The 21170-nt window shown below is 30.8% G+C and overlaps 1 protein-coding gene across 15 annotated transcripts in view; it reads left to right on the forward strand.

Moving 5' to 3' along the window:
- Nucleotides 1–20451, forward strand: part of LOC118199398 (fat-like cadherin-related tumor suppressor homolog) — a 1041672-nt gene extending 1021221 nt beyond the window's left edge. For 13 of the 15 annotated variants that reach the window (XM_085808597.1, XM_085808606.1, XM_085808602.1 and 10 more), the window contains 3 exons: nt 5574–5669; nt 15861–15929; nt 18484–20451. In XM_085808597.1, the coding sequence (XP_085664723.1) occupies nt 5574–5669; nt 15861–15929; nt 18484–19088 (770 nt within the window). In that variant the 3' untranslated portion in view covers nt 19089–20451. Of the gene's footprint in view, nt 1–5573; nt 5670–15860; nt 15930–16560; nt 16594–18483 lie in introns of all 15 variants that reach the window. The other 2 variants (XM_085808609.1, XM_085808610.1) reach the window with 2 other exon arrangements.
- Nucleotides 20452–21170: the final 719 nt, after the last annotated feature.

The raw sequence follows: 21170 nt of genomic DNA on the forward strand, positions 1-21170 counted from the left end.
TTTTGGTACATATTCTGAAATCCTGAGGAGACTTTTATTAACCATGTAGTTTAAATATTACCTCAACCGCATTTTTTTCCACATATGAAACATTACCTGAAACAATATTATTTTCAAAAACTGCAAAACTGGAAATAGTTGTGTATGAAATAAATTTTGTGGTAACTATAGGGAACTTGGGATCATAAATTACAAAATTTACATAAAAATTAATAATACATGATTTATTAAATTAAATGTGAGATTTAAAATTATTTTATCCATTAACATAGCCTAGCACATTCCAGTATGTGATTATAGAGATTTAAACTGAATTGAGATTTATTGAGAAAAAAATTAAATATGGGTCTGGAATTTGATATCTGATATATAAAGCAAGAGAAAACTGTTACTTGTAACAAAATCTTAAAATTTGATAAAAGAATCTATTAATAATGATAAGTGCAACAGTTTAATTTAATAACTATTTCTCACTGCTATTTTAAAACAGTGTTATTGAACATATGTGATAAATGGGGAAAATGAAAATTTCTGTGCCATAAAATATTTATTAATGCTGTAACTTGAGATTCACAATAGAAACCTTCGGCAAGTAAATTTTGCTATGCATGTAGTAAATTAACAGCTCCCAAACAATTAATTTTTCGATATTTTAAATAATTCATGAGGCAAATTTGAGATGAAAGCTTAAATTTTAATGTAATGCATGAAAGTTTTTATTGAATAATTAAAATTAGAGTTAACAGCTTCAAATATTTTTAATGTATTTTGCTTTCTAAACAAGTTCATTAACACATTTTTAGTTCTAAAATTAAGATTTTATTATGAAATAAAGATTATTTTTAAGATTGTCCCAATTAAAATGAAAGGACACAGTGCTACATTAGCATAAAAATTTTATTTTAAATTTATTGTGTGCTATTTTTACTTACAAAAAAATTTGTAATTAACTTTTCCTGTTTAAAGCTGCCTGTCTAGTTATTATACGTTATACTGTAAGTATGAAACTGTTTCAGGTTTTAATTATAAATCAAGCATATTTAATTCATGACTAAATATGAAATATTTCTCGTTAAAAATGTTAATTATATCCATGTAAATTCATATTCAATCCAAAGTAAACCTTTTTCCACGGTCTCAAAACATGAGAGTATCTTATTTAAATATTAATACATTTATATTATAGAAATTTAAAAATTCTGTATTTTTTCTGATAACAGATTGTAATGGAGAGTAGAATTAGCTCTTTAAGTATTATATAAATACTGAAAAGATGAAATGCAAGCATTGTGTGATATTTTTCCCATCACAAGAAAATTCAGTCTAACCTTTTTAATGATATGAATAGCAGAGGATTTTTATACTATCATTTTTTCTCATATAAATATATAAACAAAATTTTACACATTTATTTTTTAGTGTTTTAATGACAGCTAAATTTGTAGTGCACATGCTGAGCTAAAGTTAATATATAGAGCAAAATTCATCTGAAATTTTATAGTATATCAAATGAATGTTATGCTATAAATATCTTTATGAAATAGCAAAAAAAAAAAAAAAAAGTAAAGAGCCATCTTTTAAATATTATTTGTATGAAAGGAATTACTTAAGAGATAAGTTATGTACTCAGAATTTTGACTTGTGATCATAAATCATAATTCTTAATTTTTTAAATGCATTTTGATGCAGTTTGCCTCATATAGCTTGAAAACCTATGCAAACCAATTAGTTTCATGTAGAATGCACAGTTTTCTACCATGTTGATCAGAAGATAAATATAGTTTAATTGTAGAAATAGCATTAGTTAACTGATGCTTTAGGTAGCTGATGTCTCAGGATTCATAACTTTGTATAACATGCTTGAAAAATGGATCTACCTTCCATATTTAGTTCTGAAATATTGTTCGTTTTTGATATTTAATCATGTCTCTAAAATTCCATGCCCAAACTGGGCCTTGGGCTAGATTTCTGTCCAGGCCCACTAAATCCAGATCTAAGGTGTAATATTTTAAAGAATACCTAATACCTATACATAATACCTGTATTTCTCATAATCCTCCCAGACAAAATAAGGGAAGTATATATTAGAACTTCATGAATGATGCTGTGCCTGAACCCCAAAACTAAATCAAACCCTCATCAGTGTTTGTCAAGATTTAATTTCTTAAAACAAAACAAAACAAAAACAAACCAAAAAAAAAAAAAAAAAAAAAAAAAAAAAAAAAAAAAAAAAAAAAAAAAAAAACTAAATTAAATTTCAAGTGTTTTTCTTTAATATACAGCAAACTGTGTCAAAACTGTTTATAACTTGTATGTATATTTTATTTTCAAGCATTTTTAAAGAAGGAAATTTAAAAGTTGTTTGTAAACTCCTTGAATGATTTAAATATATCTATATAATTAAACTTTTTAACATTTTCTGTTGATTTACTCTCCCCTGTACAGAAAGCTCGTATTAACAGATAGAAAACTTTCTACAGTGAATTATATCAAATCTAACAAAATAATAGAGAGCTGAGTGGCTTTGTTTTAACTATTATTGCCCAAAATCATCGAGAGAAATGTTCTTATTGTCAGGAAGGATTCTGTAAACTTTTGGAACAATTCTGTAAACTCGCATATTAAACACTAAAATTCCATAGTAATTTCTGCTGTCATAATTGCAAAAGCAGTGTCACAGAATTTACAGGAGTTTAATTAAGCTGTTAAAATTATACTTAATCATTAGTACCCATTGGCTTAATTTCAGCCATTGTAATTTCTACTATGAGGCTGTGAAGAATTTGTTAAAATTAATGGTGGTATTCCTTTTCAGATTTCAATTGTTTAGAACAATATTTAGATTAATTTAGGAGAGAAAGCATTCACATTGCAAATGATGTATAAATTTGCTTTCATTTCATTTGTATTAAAGATCTTATTTCAAACATTTTTTATATTTTAAGTTATTTTTGCACAGCTTTTCAATACTTTTTTATCAATATTTCTCATTGGGTTAGAACTTCTGAACATTTTATTTCAGAAATGAAGCTTATTTATTATTTGTTAAGTTTTTATTATTTATTATTTGTTAGTAGTCTGTGAAGTTTTGCAATGCTCTGATTAAAAGACTACATTTAGGGTGAACTTACCAAAGTGGGACACATTATTATATTCAATCAGTCATCCTCGGAACTTAGCACGATTATTTTATTTTTATCATTATCTAAACTCTAATTTATAACTATCACATGAAATCAAAAATAAATAAATAAATAAAAATAAAAATTCTCAAAATTATATAAAAAATTAATGTTTCAGTAGTGAGAACACTAAATTTGTAACATGCTCATAATGGGCATACTTGATGTGCACTACTCATATATGTTATGAAAATTTAAATTTTGCCATATAGTATATATTTATATGTATGACAAAATGTAACAAGTTGCATATAAACAGCTGAATAGACTACACAACAAATTACTTTATGAAAAAATTTTCATAACTGAGGTGAGTTGTAATCTTACTTTATTAGTAATTTTTCGCTAAAAGCCATTTTTTTTATAAAAATGTGCATTAATTTCCAGTCTTTTATTCGGATTTGTTGTAGCAGTATCACTGCAATAATTTCTGGAATAGTGATATGAAGAACCCTGTTTCCCATGACAACCTTTTGTTGGCTTTAGTTCTTAGAACACATATTATAACTTTTTTTATTTTCAGAATCACACATTGTACTTTTGTGCATTTATTTTCACTCCTAAGAATGATACAGATTGTCTTTTCCGGTTATCAGATGTTTCAAGATAGATTTCTTTCTCTCTGATCCTGTTTCATTTTTAAATGAATCAAACTGTCCCAATCTTCAGAAAGTAGAAATTTTGATTGAGAAAGGAGGAAGATGTGTACAAAAACGTTTCTAACTCTCCATTTTCTTTTTTCCTGTAGTTTTAATATTTTCAGAACACATTTTTTTAATAACATTGAAGTATTTGAGGAGAAATGACAACTATAAGAAGTTCTCTCTCTGTTTTTTTTCCCTTTACCTTTTTTGCTTTGATATCTATCTGGCCTAAAACAAGCTTTCTTGAAAGCAGACGGTAAATTTTTGGATCATTCAACTGTGATGGTATTCAGTTAGAATGGATGCACTGCATTCTTAATAGACTCAATTGATCATATATATTTCATTCCTTTTAAAGGTAATTTATAAAATGTTAAAAATATAGTTAAGTAGATACATAGCCATTTAATATAAATTGCTATATGTTTTTAGAGAAAAAATTTTAATTATGATTTATTAATTAGGGAAATAAGTGAGAATGAGCCATAAATACTTTTATTCGAATTCGACCATTTCTGAAAAACATACTTCCACATTATGAACTAGTTGGGTGTTGGATTGTATTTTTATGAGATAATAGGAAAATGCGATAACGATCATCTGTTATTCTCTTATCTTCTAAGCATGACCTCGAAACTTATTTTTTAACTTAAATAAATTGGTGGCCCATTGTAGGTATATTTATGATATTATGGCAATCAGTGGTAAAAGACGTTTTCTGTTCATTATCTTCAGTTTTTTCTGGGCTAATTTGGCTAAAAAGTAACGTTTTGAAATGCTCTACTGTCTAATAGGCACAAAAATCGGAACAGAACTGGTTTTCAGGTTAGGTTAAGCTATTTGAATACAGCAAAGCACATGAAGGCTATCTGCCCAAGGGGAGGGATACCTTCATGGAGGATTTTCTAAGGAAAACTAACTCATTATCACAGCACTGGCCTTCAGAATGAGGTGAATATTGCCATCACCATATTAAGAGACAAGTTATACATGCAGCTGGGTAATGCTAGATGCTGGGATTAACTGAGTGCCATATGTGTCAAAAACTTTTATTTGATACTGATACTTTGTCAAAGGGGGACAGAGATGCCAATTGTTGAGGCAATAAAACATCTTCATATGATACTTCACAAGATTTTTCATTATGATTCATAGACTATTTGTACTTGCAAGAAATGATTTTAAATCGAGTGTTGATTTGATATTAAAAGGAATTAAAGTTTCACGATAATTAAAACTTGAGATAATGCTATGTCTTGGAAATTAAATGTGAAATCACTCTGAAATGTTAAGAAGCATTTATTCACTAAATGACCAGTGGCTTCAGCCATTTCCAAGGAATGTTTGCCTAGCAAAGCTCTGGCTGCTGGGGGCAAAGAATGATTCTCATGAGAAAACAAGAAACCACATATTATATATCTTTCCTGACTGATCGTCATTATATTGGAGATTGAAGATTGCTAAGCATAACTAATAAATAAAATATAAATGAATGAAATTTATGTGTGGATAAATTAATGCAAGTCAAGATTTTATATGTTTAAATATTCATGTAAATATTTTATACTGCTGTTTTGATAATCGTAATTTAAAGATGTAATAAATTAGCATGAAGTGTGACTCTAGTAACAGATCATGACTTTTTTTTAAGTAATAAATAGCACTTTTTAGCATAGTTCCTATTAGAAAGTACCTTTTTTACAGTTGTATGATTATTTCTATATTTGTTGTTTTATCTAATTTGCAGACCTCAATCCTGTTGTTGTAAATTTACCAGATGAAATGGAGAAATGCCAAAAAACTTCTACAGTTACACCATTTGATTCAGTAGTTGACACTTCTGGTAAGATATTATGTTGAAATATGTATTTGAAATTTCCCTTTTTTTTTGTCTTGTAAGAAAATAAAATTACTATCTTGACATTGAGTGTGATATTAAAAATTACAATTAGCAGTATAGAGAATACAGTTACTTTCAGCATACTGATATTGATTCAAAAACATATGTAGTTTTATGGGAATTTATATAAATAATTTATTGCTTTACCGGGATTAACATTTATACTCATTTTCCTACATGTTAAGGCATTAATTCATGTAGAGCTTAAGCACTGGACTGAATAAGGTTGAAAAAAGATTTTGCTCTTTAAAAATGTGCTTTTGTTGATTGCTGTTCAGATTAGAGTTAATACCATAATAGTATTAAGGTTAATTAGGTTTGTATTATTTCTTTTATATTTTTTTATACATAAGTTAATCACTTTCTTGTTTTTAGGTAGAAAATAAGCCACCAGTAACTTTTACTAAATGTATACTGATTCAGTATTTCCAGTTTCTTTTATAAATATTAGCCGAGGAAATTTTTTCTGCTGGATTTTTTAATTTGAAAGAATTTTTTTTTTTCAAAGTGAGCCCAATGTGTCTGTTTATTTTGTAAGGAAACGAGACTAGAAAGATTTGCATACTCATGCATAAGAAGAATGTCATTAGTATTTAAAATACATTTTGGTTTTACCTTATAAGTTATTTCTCCCGCCTTCTTGGCATGCCTTCGTGGTGTGGTGGTCTGCACGCAGGGGTGTATTCCAGAGGTCCGTGGTTCGATTCCCAGCGAAGCCGTTGCTAATTTTTCAATCTCTCTTGCCTGCTTCCAAAAATACCTAATGTCTCTACAACCTGATAGCTATTATTTCACATGAGACTTATTAATACAAATCAAGTGAAAATAGAGGGAAAAGTATAGTCACGGAAAGCAGAATTTACCTTGAAAGGTAAGCAAACTTCTTCAGTCGAGACTTTTTTTAAAACTATTTTATTTTTTAAGTTTAATTTGAGCATAATTCTCAAGACCAGATGGGTTTTGAACAACTAAAATAGAAAAAGTGTAATATTGATAAAATAATAAAGTTTGGAAAAAATTAGAACAACTGAAGCATAAAATATGAATAAAAATATACATGTTTATTTTGTATTGCATTTAAAGATAGAAACTCATCACTTATAGAAAAGTCTCTTGTTCTGAAAATTGTGTACGTAGTTAAACAGCCATATTCATCAGTTAGTTTTTGACTTATCAATGATTTTGAGTAGTTGATTAATTTTAGTTTTCTAAAAGAAGTTACCCTAAAACTCTAATTATATGTATAACTGGCAGTACTGTATGTTTCTCCTAAGAATCTGTTGAAAAATATTCTTATATTCTTAGAAAATCTAAACAAAAAGCAGATTGACTCTATCTTCATTTATATTAGATGCTGCTGTTCTAGATGCAAAATTCACAAAGAAATTTTTGTATTGCATGGATTTCAACTATACAGTGATTTAAGGCTTAACCAACCCTAGTGTCTTGTAATTCGTTTTCTGACTCAGTCGACACCAAAAGTTATCAAAATTAAATTTTTAATGCATTTTATTGCCATTTTACTTTTAAAATTAATGAATTGTAAAATTCATGCATTTTTATTCAAAATTTTTTTTTTTACTTAAGATTTAAAAATAACAATAATAATTTAGTATTTTGCTATAGCATAGAAATTTTACTTGTCACCCTCTTTTATTTATAAATTCTAGTTCTTTATTCAGTTTATTAACTAGATCTTTTCGTTTTTAATATACAGTGGTGGCCAAAATTGTGGACACTTTTGGAAATTTTTATATTTTTGAACTTTGTATGCTTATAGAAAACGTTACGTTTCACAAAATGCAAACTTGTATATATCATTTTAAAGAGAATTTATTACTGAATTCAATACAAAACACAAAATTCAATTATTTGCAATACAAAAAAAGTTAAATAATGATAGTTATCGATATACATTAGATAGTGATGATTGCAGTGAGTTATCAGTACTTAGTAGGGTACCCTTTATTTTTTATTATAGCTTTACATCGACGTTTCATTGAGCTGACAAGAGTTTTAAGCTCTTCTTTCGTTATTACATGATACCAGGAAACAATTATAGCCTCAATTCATTCAGACAAGAGTTTTCAAACGGTGCCACAAATTTTCGATAGGATTGAGGTCAGGACTATTTCCTGGCCATGACAACAATTTAATGCTCTTTGTACGAAACCACTCTTTTGATATTTTGGCCGTGTGGCAAGGAGCAGAATCCTGCTGGAAAATAAACGAAGCATTGTTGGGAAAGAGATCTCTGATGAAAGGTAGAAGTTATGGTTCTAGAATAGTGTCAATGTATTTCCTGGCATTCAGTGTCCTATCGATGACATGAAGGCGACCAATACCATCTGCTGACATGCATGACCAAATCATAAAACTAACTGGGTTCTTCACAGTTGCTTGAATGCAGTCAGGATGTAGCTCCTCCTATTCTACGTCTTACATATTTTCGCCCATCACTACCGAATAACGATATCTTAGTTTCATAACTCCATATAACTTGTGACCACTGATCATCTGTCCAATTAATGTGTTCCTTTGCCCACTGTAGTCTTTTTTTCCGTTGCTGAAAATTAAGATAAGGCTTTTTTCTTGGAGTTCTATCTCTCAGTACAACATCTGTTAATCTTCTGATTGTTCTTGAACTGACAGAAACACCAGCATCATTCAGATCACTTCTGATGGCCGCTGATGACATTTTTCTATCTTGGCAACATAGTCTTTTTATTCTTCTGTCATCAATAGATGTGGTGCACCTTTTTCGGCCTTTTCCTTCTTTGTTTTTTATTGAATTTGTCTCCTGATATCGTAAACAAAACTTTCGGACTCCAGATGTAGTCACTGAACCACCCACCTGTCTTGCAATTTCAGCATAGGAAAGACCACTTTCTCGTAACACAATAATATTACATCTCTTTCTAGGTGTCCAATCTACTCTTTTATTTGATGTCATTGTTTCTTGACTAAATATTAAAAATTTTTACAAAAATTCCTACTTGTAATTGCAGTGTATAAGACACAGGTCCTCCTTCTACAGAACAAAGCAAAATTATGAATTGTTTCAAGTGTAAACATGATGTCAGCTTCTCCTGGCAGTTACTAACATTTGATTGGTTCTCAGGACAAGAACAGTGATTGGCCAGGAAAGCTAGACATTACAAACCACTTCATAACTGTGTTTTTTTATTTATATTAAAGTACATATAACTTTTTTTGTATTGCAAATAATTGAATTTTGTGTTGAATTCAGTAATAAATTCTCTTTAAAATGATATATACAAGTTTGCATTTTGCGAAACGTAACATTTTCTATAAGCATACAAAGTTCAAAAGCATAAAAATTTCCAAAAGTGTCCACAATTTTGGCCATCACTGTATATGTAAAATCATGATATCTTACATTTTATACGAAAATAAAAATTCCTGTTAACAAATGAGCACCTTAGTCGATCATGTGCCATATAGCTAAAGCTGCGAAACACGTGGTAGTTAACTTTGCATTCTAATCCCTGACGACTCATGTTTTATGATCCATCTCATGTGTAATGTAAAAACAGACTAACCTTCCTTATAGAGCCCTCTACGAGGGTATTCCTCTGCAAAGGCAGATACATTTAGTGTGTTTTGTCATCATTAAATAATCCAGTCCACTCGAAATAAATGACAATCGTAGCTTTAATATGCGGAATAGCATTAAGTTTTTTTTTTTTTTTTTTTTTGTAAAAATACTATTCTATACTTCTAATAAACAAAGAAGATTGTACTTGAATTCTGAAAGAATTTATTTTCTGATAATGATATATTGTTGCTAGAACAATTCCTGCCATGTCACTTAATAATTTATAAACTTTTATCAATTTCTAATAGCAACACTTTAATTGTGTTTGATCTGGAAATCCGCCGATATTTGAGTGAAAATAAAGGATGATATTTAGTACTGTTAGTAATTTAGTATTTCATATAATTGTTGAAATTTGCACAAAAATATGTACTGTAATGAAGAAGTTCATTACCATTGAATTAATAGAAGTTGAATGTCTCCCAGACGGTATAGTGGAGCCTACTACGGTACCGAAGGGCCAGGGTTCGAATCCCGTAGAAGACATGGATGTTCGTAAATGTATAGTGTCGATGCGGCATGACGGCACTCTAAATATGCTGCGAGCCGAAAATCCTCTCGTGTGGATTGGTGGAAGGGGCTTTCCCTCAAAATTGGGGGGGATATAAGTCCAACCTCTCTTTGGCGTAGGCTCTGGCAACTTTTGTTCCATGTAATATGGACAAGACAACAACAACAACAGCAGCACTAGAAGTTAAATTCGTTACGTATATCTATGAGTTGAAGGAGGTACCTATTTTGAATGATTATTTGGACTTAAAAATAGTGGCTTGTATTTCTTATTTATATCTTATTTATATCTGTGGCTACAGGCTCTGAGTGAAATCCTACAGTCGTCATGTCGTCCTTTGAAGCATATATCGTCAGCCATTCGAAGTGCTGAACTGATTAGCTGACGTCAACAGCAGAATTGTCTGTTGCCCACCTGCTAATAAGTTATTCAGACGGAAAGTGCAGTCGTTGTATGAGCCGAAGTATGGGATGTATTTTCTGCTGTTTGCGTGTTGCGCCATAGGCTTTCTGCTATATTAGCTACATTGGCAAAGCCTTATCCAAGACAGTTGGCTATGGCAATACTGTCTCCTTTTAATTGTAATAACGATCACCGGCGTTTATTTTTAGTCTGAATTTCTATGAAATCGGTGGAATTTTCTACCACTGTCGCTTTCTGATTTTCGTCAATATGCACCGCACCGTATAGCTATAATGTTTAGGACGAGAATTCAAACGTCTAAAATTGCTGTGAGATCTGTTAGCTATCCTGTACTGCAGGCTGGCTTACGCGAAGACTTCTGCAAAGTAGTATATTATGTATTTTCACATCTACGTGATGCAGAATTGCGCAACGAAACATTTCCGCCAATGTCGTAAAATGCCTAAGTACGCACCCGCAACACATCGTCGAACGAAAGGTTTCGGCTAGGAACCTCCTTTTTAAACTACTGCTGGGAGAAATTCGTTCCTTAAAAAATTTCTTAAGCGTCGCTAGATGTGATAACTGTCTTAAGGTCATTGAGCGATATATAAATAAATCCAAAACTGGTTTTCTGTTCTTAGGGTGTCTGGAGTTAGAAGGCTACGTAAAGCTAACGATTTATCAGAGTTTGATTAAAAAAAAAAAAAAAAAAAAAAGGTGGTCTTGGAAACAGTATCCCTAAATTAGCGCGGCTTATGAACTGTTTATGTGCAGCTATCCTGAGTTCATCAAAAATAGTATAAGGAAAAAGGATGTACAAACGATGTATCTTCCTTCAGCTCTGTGTCGTCCACGTGCGGGGCTGCAGTCCACCAAATCAGCCACAACTGCAACAATGATGAACATAGCACATAACTCATTTAATCTGTTTTCTGCGTACACCGTCTTAGCCGTAGATCCAGCAGGATCTCAATGCTAACTGTTCCTCACCGACAAAAGCCTATGAAATGGACAAGTACGAATACAAGTGGGCGGGACTCGGGAATTTCACCATAGGTTATACAGGTAGAGTCCCAAAGCACTAACTGTGCAGCTCCACCCAATTTTGATGAAGGGCACTCTGGAGGACGGTCCGAGAGTCTCCGACCGCTTTCCCTTTGCCAGCGAACCTCTCTACAGAACTTTCGACTCGCCAGTATTTTAAATGCTCCATTCTGCACAGACACCATACATAAATATTCACGCCTTCTCCGGGATTCGAACTCGCGTCAGTTGGAATGGCAAGGAGCGTCGCTAACCATCATATATCTACGAGTTGAACAAGGTACCAATTGTGAATGCTTATTTGGACTTCAAATAATGGCTTCTACTCCTTTATATCTGTGGCTACAGGCTGTGAGTGAAAGCTTACAGTCGTGGTTTCGTCTTTTGAAGCGTAAGTCGTCAGCCATTCGAAGCGGTTACAGAATGGATGACGGGAAAATTGTCATCTGGAACTATGTTACGATTATATTGAACCTTACTAACTTTCGCGCAAGCAGTTTCCTAAATAAAAATTAAAAAAAAAAAAAAAAAAAAAAGAGGGGGGGGGGAAGAATTCTTTCTTCGTTTTCAGTTTTATTCTTAAAGGCATGGTGTGATTACCGTTTGGCTATCGGTCTGGTCTATTTGACTTCAGTTGAGAGACGGCAAGGTTTTAGACTAGTCACTGTAGAGACAAGTGACGTAGTTTATAGCACACGGACGAACTGCTTGGAATTTCTCCTTTCTTATCGGCCGCATATTGTGAAATTAGTAATTGATGATGTTTTTGATTAATCTTAATGAAAAAAAAAACAGTGAAAGAAAACATTGGACCGTACTATTTTTAACACAAAAGTATTAGACAGCCAATAATTAATTGTAAAATTATGCTAAATGTGTTCTACTGATTATGAAAAACAATAGAACATCAACATATCACTTGTGAATGCGACTGTGGAATTATATTAAAATGTACGGGATTTCAACACTTTGTAAAAGACGACAAATGAGCTATTAACATTTTATCATTTTGGCAGATTAAAATGTCACATATGCGCACGCGTGTGTGTACGGGTCTAACAACACAATAGAAACTGTTATAATAATAAACATCTCTATTATAATATGAAGCTGATGACTATGATATGGAAAATTAACTCGCAGCTTTATTTATATATATGTATATAGATAGAGATATATTAAACAAAAGAACAAGTCTTGAAAAAAATTGGTATTTTTTAATGCTAATAGATTAAACAAATATGCTGTTTCATGAGGAAACCGCTAGTCCAAGAACCTTACTATTCTATAACAGTAATCTAATATCATTTTAGTGTCTACCAATAAGGTAGACAATCATAATTATGTATCAAGATATTTTGCAGGCAGCTGTGATTTCAATCAATTAAATAATATGAATGACAAAGATTGAAATTTATTGTTATTTTTAAAATTCATAACTATTAGATAGAATAATTAATAAAATACAATAAATTTGATAGATTTTTAAAAATCATGTCTCCTTTCACTGGTATCATTTTAAAAATCATATTATAACTTATTGGTACGTTATTTTTTAAAGATGTTCATTTTATGTTAATTTAATTTTAATTTAATTTTATGTTATTTATTTATTTATTATTTCTGTAAAATAATAGATCTGCATCAAACATAGGATGATCATTTATTTTTGTTGTAATTCAGTACTCCCTTGAAAAGCCATGAAGAGCTTTAGTTTAAATTCTTCACATATTAATTGTCTATAGTTTGTTTTAAATGGTAACAAAATTAAACAAAAATAATTTATGAAAGAATCATGGTGTTACTAAAATTTTATAACTTTATTATTTTTTTAAAAAAAAATGTTATAATGGGATTTTTCTTGATAATGAAACACATTCCTTAATGGGTTCATAGTATTTGTTCATAAGGTGTTCCAATGTTATGTTTTAAACTTTCTTCATATTGTAGAAATATCAGTTAACCTCTTCTCTGTCTTTAAATTATTAACTGATGAAAAAAGTATATGCTAGTGAAACATCTAGTGATAAACAGAAAAAAATATTGCTTTTTAAACAAAATATATTTTGTTTAAAAAATATAAATAACCTAGTTTTTTTTTTACAGTAGAAATTGCATTCATGTTTTCCGAATATGGTTCCAAATATTTTCTGAGTTAATTATATATCATGATGATGAGCGTGAAATATGAAATGAAGGCATATGCGGGCAGAGAAAATGTTTCGTCGTGTTTACAGTAAAAATAAGGGGTCGACTTAAAGATCTGCCTTCTTCTTTGAACGGACGAAAATAAATATAGAATCATTCGACTGCTAAGACAGGATTGACTACAGCCAACATCTTTTCCCGCTTCTTATACCACTTCCATTTTTTGGAATAAGTGCCTATGTTGGATATTGCTGGTTTTCACTCATAGAAGATATTGGCTTTTTGCAAACTGAAGACAACACACGGACTGTAGAATCCGAGCAATTGTCAGATGAATTGAGATACCCGATGCATTACGTTGATAGTCGAGTACATATCCCCTGATTATCAGTCAATGCTGTGCCACTGGCATATACTCATGTAAATGGGAAAGTTTAGTTTACCAGTGTAAATAAATAATAAAATTTCCTGGGTTTTGTTTTAAAATTGATGAGATTTTAATTCAAATATAAATAAATTTGCAAGTATTAACATTTCTTTATAAAAATCTGTATCATTTATATGTTTAGTGACATCGTTAATTAACTTTTTCTATCATATTTAACAGTTATCTCATAGTTTATTATCATTCATTTCATATAAATTGCTCAAAATTGAAACCTGCGGTTTTGATCATTGTTTTGTCTCTGTTTGTAGTCAAATTGTGTACCATTCTCCTCCTTTAAATCTTTTTCCTGATTCATTTTTTTTTAGTGTTGAATTCACTACATAGCCTCTCTCGTGCACCTGATAAAAGTGTGTTAGAACTTTAATCAAAACTGTAACTTTCTACCAGTATCAGGAATTTTTTTGTCTCTGTTAACAATACTGCTAAATTTGTATTTACATGCTCCACATATATTTCTGTTTACAGTTTCTTCTACCTGCATATGATAAGTATAACCTGCATATAATATGCATATGATAAGTAGCAAGGAATAAACAGGAGGACAAAATATTCAACAAGCAACATTAGTGCCTGCAATTGTATCTACTATCACAGCTTGTATTTGTTTAGATCAGTGATCGCCAAAGCGTCAATGGCGAGCTGCTAGTAGCTCACGGGTACATATTTAGTAGATCGCGTTAAAACTCTTGTCGGCTAACCTTGATTGCTCCACTGAGCTGATGCTGATATCTGCTTGTTTCTCCTGTGCAACTGCCATTGTCAGCCTCATCTCATAGTTGATTGTATACAACATGAGATTGTGGTTATGTGTTTTGTGTGTATATTAGACATTTGCTAACTTAGATAGTTTGATTTACGCGTCGGTACTAAGCTAGGTGTGTTCTAACGATGACGTGTTCAAGCGAAAAACTTATCCCTTTCATTCGAAATGGGAAACCGATTACTGCTTTACCCAGGTAAAGAACAAATATATGTGTTGACTGTGCTATGCAAGTGTATTAATTAGTAAGAAAGTAGTGAATTCAAAAAACGCTTCCAAAATTTCAAAAGGATTTCAATTGTTTGTCAAATTGCCTTTTATAGAGATTAATGCTGAAGAGTTCTCTACTTGTGTTATGGAGCTGAATTAATTTTCAAGATGATATATCTGTAAAATGACTTTCTTCAAGCTCTGAAAATATTTGGCCTCTTGTTCCTGAAGTACAATTTTTGTATTTGCAAACAAATATCAATAATAATATAGATTTATTCAGTCAGAATTTTCAATACTTTGGTGTTTAATACTTTTTAAGATCATTATGAAAGTTTGAACATTGGGAAAGAAAACATTAATAACGTGAAAGATTTCTTGGCATTATTTTGTCTGCACTTTCATTTTATATTTCATGAATTCGAGTGGTACTTAACGATTATTCAAATTTAGGGATTAATCATATTATGACATTAATGCCAAGCTGATTTCGAGAAAATGATACTATTTATCTCCCTAAATGTTGTAAAAAATCTTAATGAGCCAGATATAATAAATAAATGAAAACAATTTCATTGCAATTAAAAATTTTTTTTATAAATATTCTTCTATCATAGGATTTTAATTTCTTCTTTTGCATATTCTGCCTTCTACATATAACGATTAAATACCATGCATTCAGAAATACGTAAGAGTTAAGCATTTTGTTCTTAAAAATTTAGCAGAGTTAGAGTCAAGTTAATATGTTTTTGAAATATTAATTTGAAAAGATGGTTTTAATTGTGCATCATTTAATGTTAAAATGAGTGTTTGTTTTCAACACGTTGAAAATCTTTATTACGTAATATATTTTAGTAGTCAAAACACTGAAAAATAGATCTGCACAATGTGTAAAATAGTGTGTAATGACACATCTGTTGTTAAATATTTGAGAAGAAAGACTACCCTAGAAACAGTAGTTGTAGTTATTGTTTATTTTATTACTTTAGGAAATGAAAATAATTTTGACAATAAACAGACCACCCCACCCCCACCACCTAGAGATGCCTCAGTGCAGGGTAAGATGGTTTCTCAGCCACACTGCATGGCTAACTTTCGCTTACTAACTGCCTGCTATAACTCCAACATTGTATATAATGTAACTGAAATCAGAACCATATATACTTTTCTGTTGAGATTCCTTCAGTTTTCTAATATTATAAATTGTTTATATGAACATGAATAAAAAATGATAATGGAAGAACAAAGGTAATTACATAATTATGACTTTTTTCATATTTATGAAAAGTGTGTCATTTTAATTAGAGATAAATGTAACCTTTTTCTTTTTAAAATTCTGTGCATTCTAATATAGAATTTTTCTTAGAGGCATGCTATGTATTAAGTTGTTAAATAACTTTTTATAAGAATTAAAATGGAATAGAATTTTTGTGATGCTTTTGCACAAGCTTTTATTTCTTCTAAAGCGGATAGTTTGAGTTCTTCAGAAACTTAAGGGTCCTTTTCATGTCTGTTTTAAACTAATTGTTTATTTTTTACCAAATTATTAAAACTTTCTTTTCAACAGGATACATTTTCTTTATTTCTGCTATAAATTTTATGATGTGAAAAATGTATTTATTTTAAACTCCTTTCTATACATTTCACCATTTTCATTCTGCCATTCACTGCATTTTCTTCCCTTTATAGAAGAGAGCAGTGAAATACACCAACATTCAGAAGGTACTGATTTTGTTGCAAATTTTCATGTTGCTGCATGCAATTTCTGTCATCAACTTGTATGCTGTGAAATACTGTAAAGTTAAATAAAATAATTTGCATTTAACAATCAATGCATGATTCAGATTTTATTTAGGGATCTTGATAGGTTGATTAAGTTAATAGATTATAAAAAAAATGCTTGAAAAAATTACTTCAATATATCTTGGTTTATATTTTATTATATGAGGCAAGATTTTTATCTTTTAACATGGTTAAAAGTTATCTTCACTTGCATTTTATGTCAATGAAAAATGCTTCTTTTATACATTTTATATATACTTTTCTGCAGCAAAAGAAAGTTGCAAGGGCTTGTAAATCAATAAATGAAGCATTTATTCAAATATTTTATTATTCTGTGCACTCAAAAATATCTATATTTTGTACATTAGTGTCTGGCAGTTTAACTCATTTGCTTAAAGACTGCTGTAAATATCTAGTTGTACATCAAAATGAACTTACAATTTAATATTCAGCAAAATTTCTAGTTACCTTTTTCTGTTATGGAAATGTAATCTCAGGCCTTAATGTCTGCTGCCATTTTTTCAAAGATACAATGTTAAGGAAATGGAATTTTTGAGTCTTCTATTTCAGAATTTACAACTTGTTAAGATTCCATATTTTTTTGTTCCCAATTTCTTGAATTAAATTACTATTTTCCAGTAAATTTGCCAGTTATTAACCATTTTTATGTTAGTATATTTTCTGTAAGTTTCCAAGTGAAATTTCACAAGGTAGTTTACGCTTCTTGGCCTGGGATTTTATTTATGTGGTAGAGCTATTTATGATATTTAATTTAGAGTTATTTCATAATTTCTAAATTTTTTTGTTGATTTAGAGTTGAAATGAGAGTGGATTTTTTTTTTAAATGTATAACATTGTATTCCCCATTTAAAGTTGTATTTGCTGCATAAGAATTGGATTGAGAGTAGAGTATCTTTTGATAGATAAGATCGTGTGTTCCTCTCCTTGAAAGTTTTATTTAAGGTTAAAAAATATGTAGAAAAGTGACAGAAAAAAGTGCTACATCTCTTCGATCTTAGTTATGCAAATGATTCTTCTTAGTTATGCAAATGCATGATTTACTTTTTCTTCATGTATAAATTCTCGCTGTTGCATGCATGATATATGCTTGAATAGCTTTTCAGTTACTGTGTATTGTTTCTTTTACCTTGTATGTGTGCTTTTGTTTCTTCAGTATTAAAATGCTATCTTTATCATAGCTCTGTAATCATTATCACTGTCTATCTTAGAATAATGTTTTTAGTTTAGATTTTGATTTTGCTATGAGTTTTAATTTCAGTTTAAATAACTTAAGAAGTAATATTAGTTTTTAACAGAATATGCATTTTGACATGAAGTCTTAAAATTCATTTGTCTGCAATATGATAAAATTAACTACTCTCTATAAAAATTTAGATCAGTGGTTCTCAGCCTGTTTTGCTCAACCCTTTTCAACATTGCTAGAAGATAGTCTCCCATTTGTTTACAAAACTAAAAAAGTACATATACATTTATTTAAATTTAGATTATTTTTTAATAAATTAAACAACACTGTGTATAGAAAATGTTCATACATACCAAATAATGAAAGAATAAAAATAGGAGGAGTTTAATAATGAAGTAGTTTTTGTAAGTTCTATAAATAATGAATAAATTAGATTAAATAAAGGTAGATTTTTGTATTTATAAGCTAAAAGTAAATATTTAAACAGCTAAATAAAAGGCTTACCACATTCCTCTCTGGAACTATGAAAATTCCCAGCAAGGGGAATTTCTCCCTGGTTGAGAACCCCTGAGATAGATATTTATGCATTTGTATATCTGAATATTTATCTATGAAGCATTTTACAGGGTATCATTGGGACATATCTGACTGGGCCACTCCAGAAAAAAGTGTGAATAACAATTTCACAGATGAATCTCCAACTGAAGGCCAAGATTCATCAAGCGTTCAGAGTACGGATTCTAACAGTTTCATCAGTCAGATTGAACTGGTGCCTGACAGAGGTGGAGAATTATGCCAAAAACGTGACCAAAATATTCCTAGCTTAGTCTTATCACCATCAAGACATAAAATAGAAGCCAATTCTAAATTAAACAACACTAATTGCCAAGTTGGAGAGTCTACCAAGTTCCTGAAAAAAGATGGCTCTCCACCACCATGTTATGAGAAACGAGGAAATGGTTGGGCAGAATTTTCTGATGATGAGGTCGATACATACGGCTTCCCTAAAAGAGGGGGTCGTGGCTTTAGAGTGGCACTGGAAAGTGGTGACTATGGTGCTGTGAACAGAGACTCAGAAAATATTTTCTTAGATGGACTAGATTCTGACAATGCTTCCGTGTCAGATGCATCTGTGAAAGTTTGTGAACTAGAGGATAGCGAAGCAGATGTCTGTGATGTTGAAGCATTACCTCCACCAAAGAACTATGCTTCTGTACCATCATTTGTGTGATAAGGCAATTAATTCAGTATTTAAATGATAATATGTTAAACGTATTTTTACGTGAAAATGCTGCAATATAGAAGAAACAGACTAGCTCATAATTATGAAATATATTGAAAACTGTATCTGGCCACTTAAATATTAGGCTCTTTAATTTTTTATAATTTTGATTCATCATTGTTTTATATGTCCGTTTTCACTACAGCTGATTTTCTTGCTTGCATTTTTCTTGAAATTGCCATGCTCTAAAATGTTAAAGACTTTGGAACTCACTGAAATACATTTTGAATCATTGTTTTATGTTTTGTGATCCTTAAAAACTTGTAAATTTATTTAAAATTTAATTGTTAACTGAAATTATTCAGCTATTCCTTTGCCTGGGAAGTGTTGACTTTTGTTGTTCATGCTGAAGACATACTACTATGCCTAAAAGGATATACATGCAAATTGTATACTCTTTGAGAATCTTTTGTCATATTTATTATATTTATTTGCTTAATATGTTAATATATTCTGACATTTTAACATAAAATTTGGAAAACAAAGGGAGAAATACTTAGTTTTTATGTTATTATCTTACATTTTATTCATGCTAATGCAGAAAAGTGGCCTTTTATGGTTAAAAACAGTAATACAAGCGAATTTATCTTGAAATACATCTTTATCAAACTATATTAGGGTCCAAGAAATAAGAGAAGAAATGAGTAAGCCTGGTGCCTGTATAACTTGTTGCTGTTAAGTTTAGGTAAAAGGTAAAAAATGTACTACTATGATCCAGTGATGATGATGATGATGATGATGATAATGTAGCTGTTGGAACTGACTGTGATAATTTTGGCAGCTACAGTGCCTACCATTTCGGGCTATTATTTGGTAAAGCCCATCAATGAAAAATTTAAACCTCAGGTGTCCAAGTCCAGCCATTTTTATACATATAATTTTAAAATCAGACTGAAACTTTGTGAAATGATCAATGTTTTAAATGTCAACTTTATGTGAAAGATTTGAAAAATTTTGTTTCTTTAGCAATTTTGTGATACATTTTTATACAATTGCTTATACTTAAGTAATTTCCTTGGATTCTGCTAAAAAAATTAAAAATAGAATTTTAGATGTCTCAACACATATCCCCTGTTGCATGAAAGGGGTGTGAAAGTATTTATCTAAATATCGTATCTATCCCTTATATATATCTATATATTTCTATATATATAGATATATATAATATCTAATATATACACATATGGTGCTATGTTTATATTGCCATGGTCCTAGTAAATGAGTCATTTGACTGTATTGCATTTATTAGTTAATGGTCTGTAGATGCTGTTGTATATAAAATTCCTTGTAATAAAATATTACTTGTATTGAAGCATTTGTGTTTATTTGATGCATTATGTAATTTTATTTAAATAAATGATAAAAGGGAGAATATTTTGTAAAAAATGTAACAAAATACACTGCTGGCCACCGTAAATGCAACACCCTGAAGGAAGCATGCAAATAACATGAAATTTACAACATGCATTAGCAGAGGTGAGATATGCAAATGATTAGAATTTCAGCGCAGATGCGCATCACGCGCGTCAGTGGCGCCACTTCAAAGCGCTATTTAAGGCTTGGAATTTTCGGCAATTGTGGTTTTTTCAAAAAAAAAAAAAAAAAAAAAAAACAACGATCAATTATGCCTCGTACCATCTGCGCGTACCATTCGACGCCGTTTACAGCAGAGTGGTCTGTCTGCAAGACGTCCATTGCTTCGTCTACCCTTGACGCAGAACCACATAAGTCTCTGCCGCCAATGGTGCGATGAAAGAAGGATGTGCATGGCAGAATGGGATGAAATTGTCTTTACTGACAAGTCACGCTTCTGTCGGATTCGAGTCTGGAGACACAGTGGAGAGAGGATGCTGAATAGCTGCGTTATGCACCGCCACACTGGTCCTGCACCGGGTATTATGGTATGGGGCGGTATTCGCTATCATTCTAGCACTCCTCTAATACGCATTGCCGGTACTTTATACAGCCAGCGCTACATCTCCGAGGTGTTGGAGCCAGTTGTCCTTCCTTACCTTCAGGGCTTGCTCATAG

This window comes from Stegodyphus dumicola, chromosome X1 (genome assembly GCF_044657685.1).
Source record: "Stegodyphus dumicola isolate Sdum_Otavi_A_Nest chromosome X1, ASM4465768v1".
Taxonomy (NCBI): Eukaryota; Metazoa; Arthropoda; class Arachnida; order Araneae; family Eresidae; genus Stegodyphus; species Stegodyphus dumicola.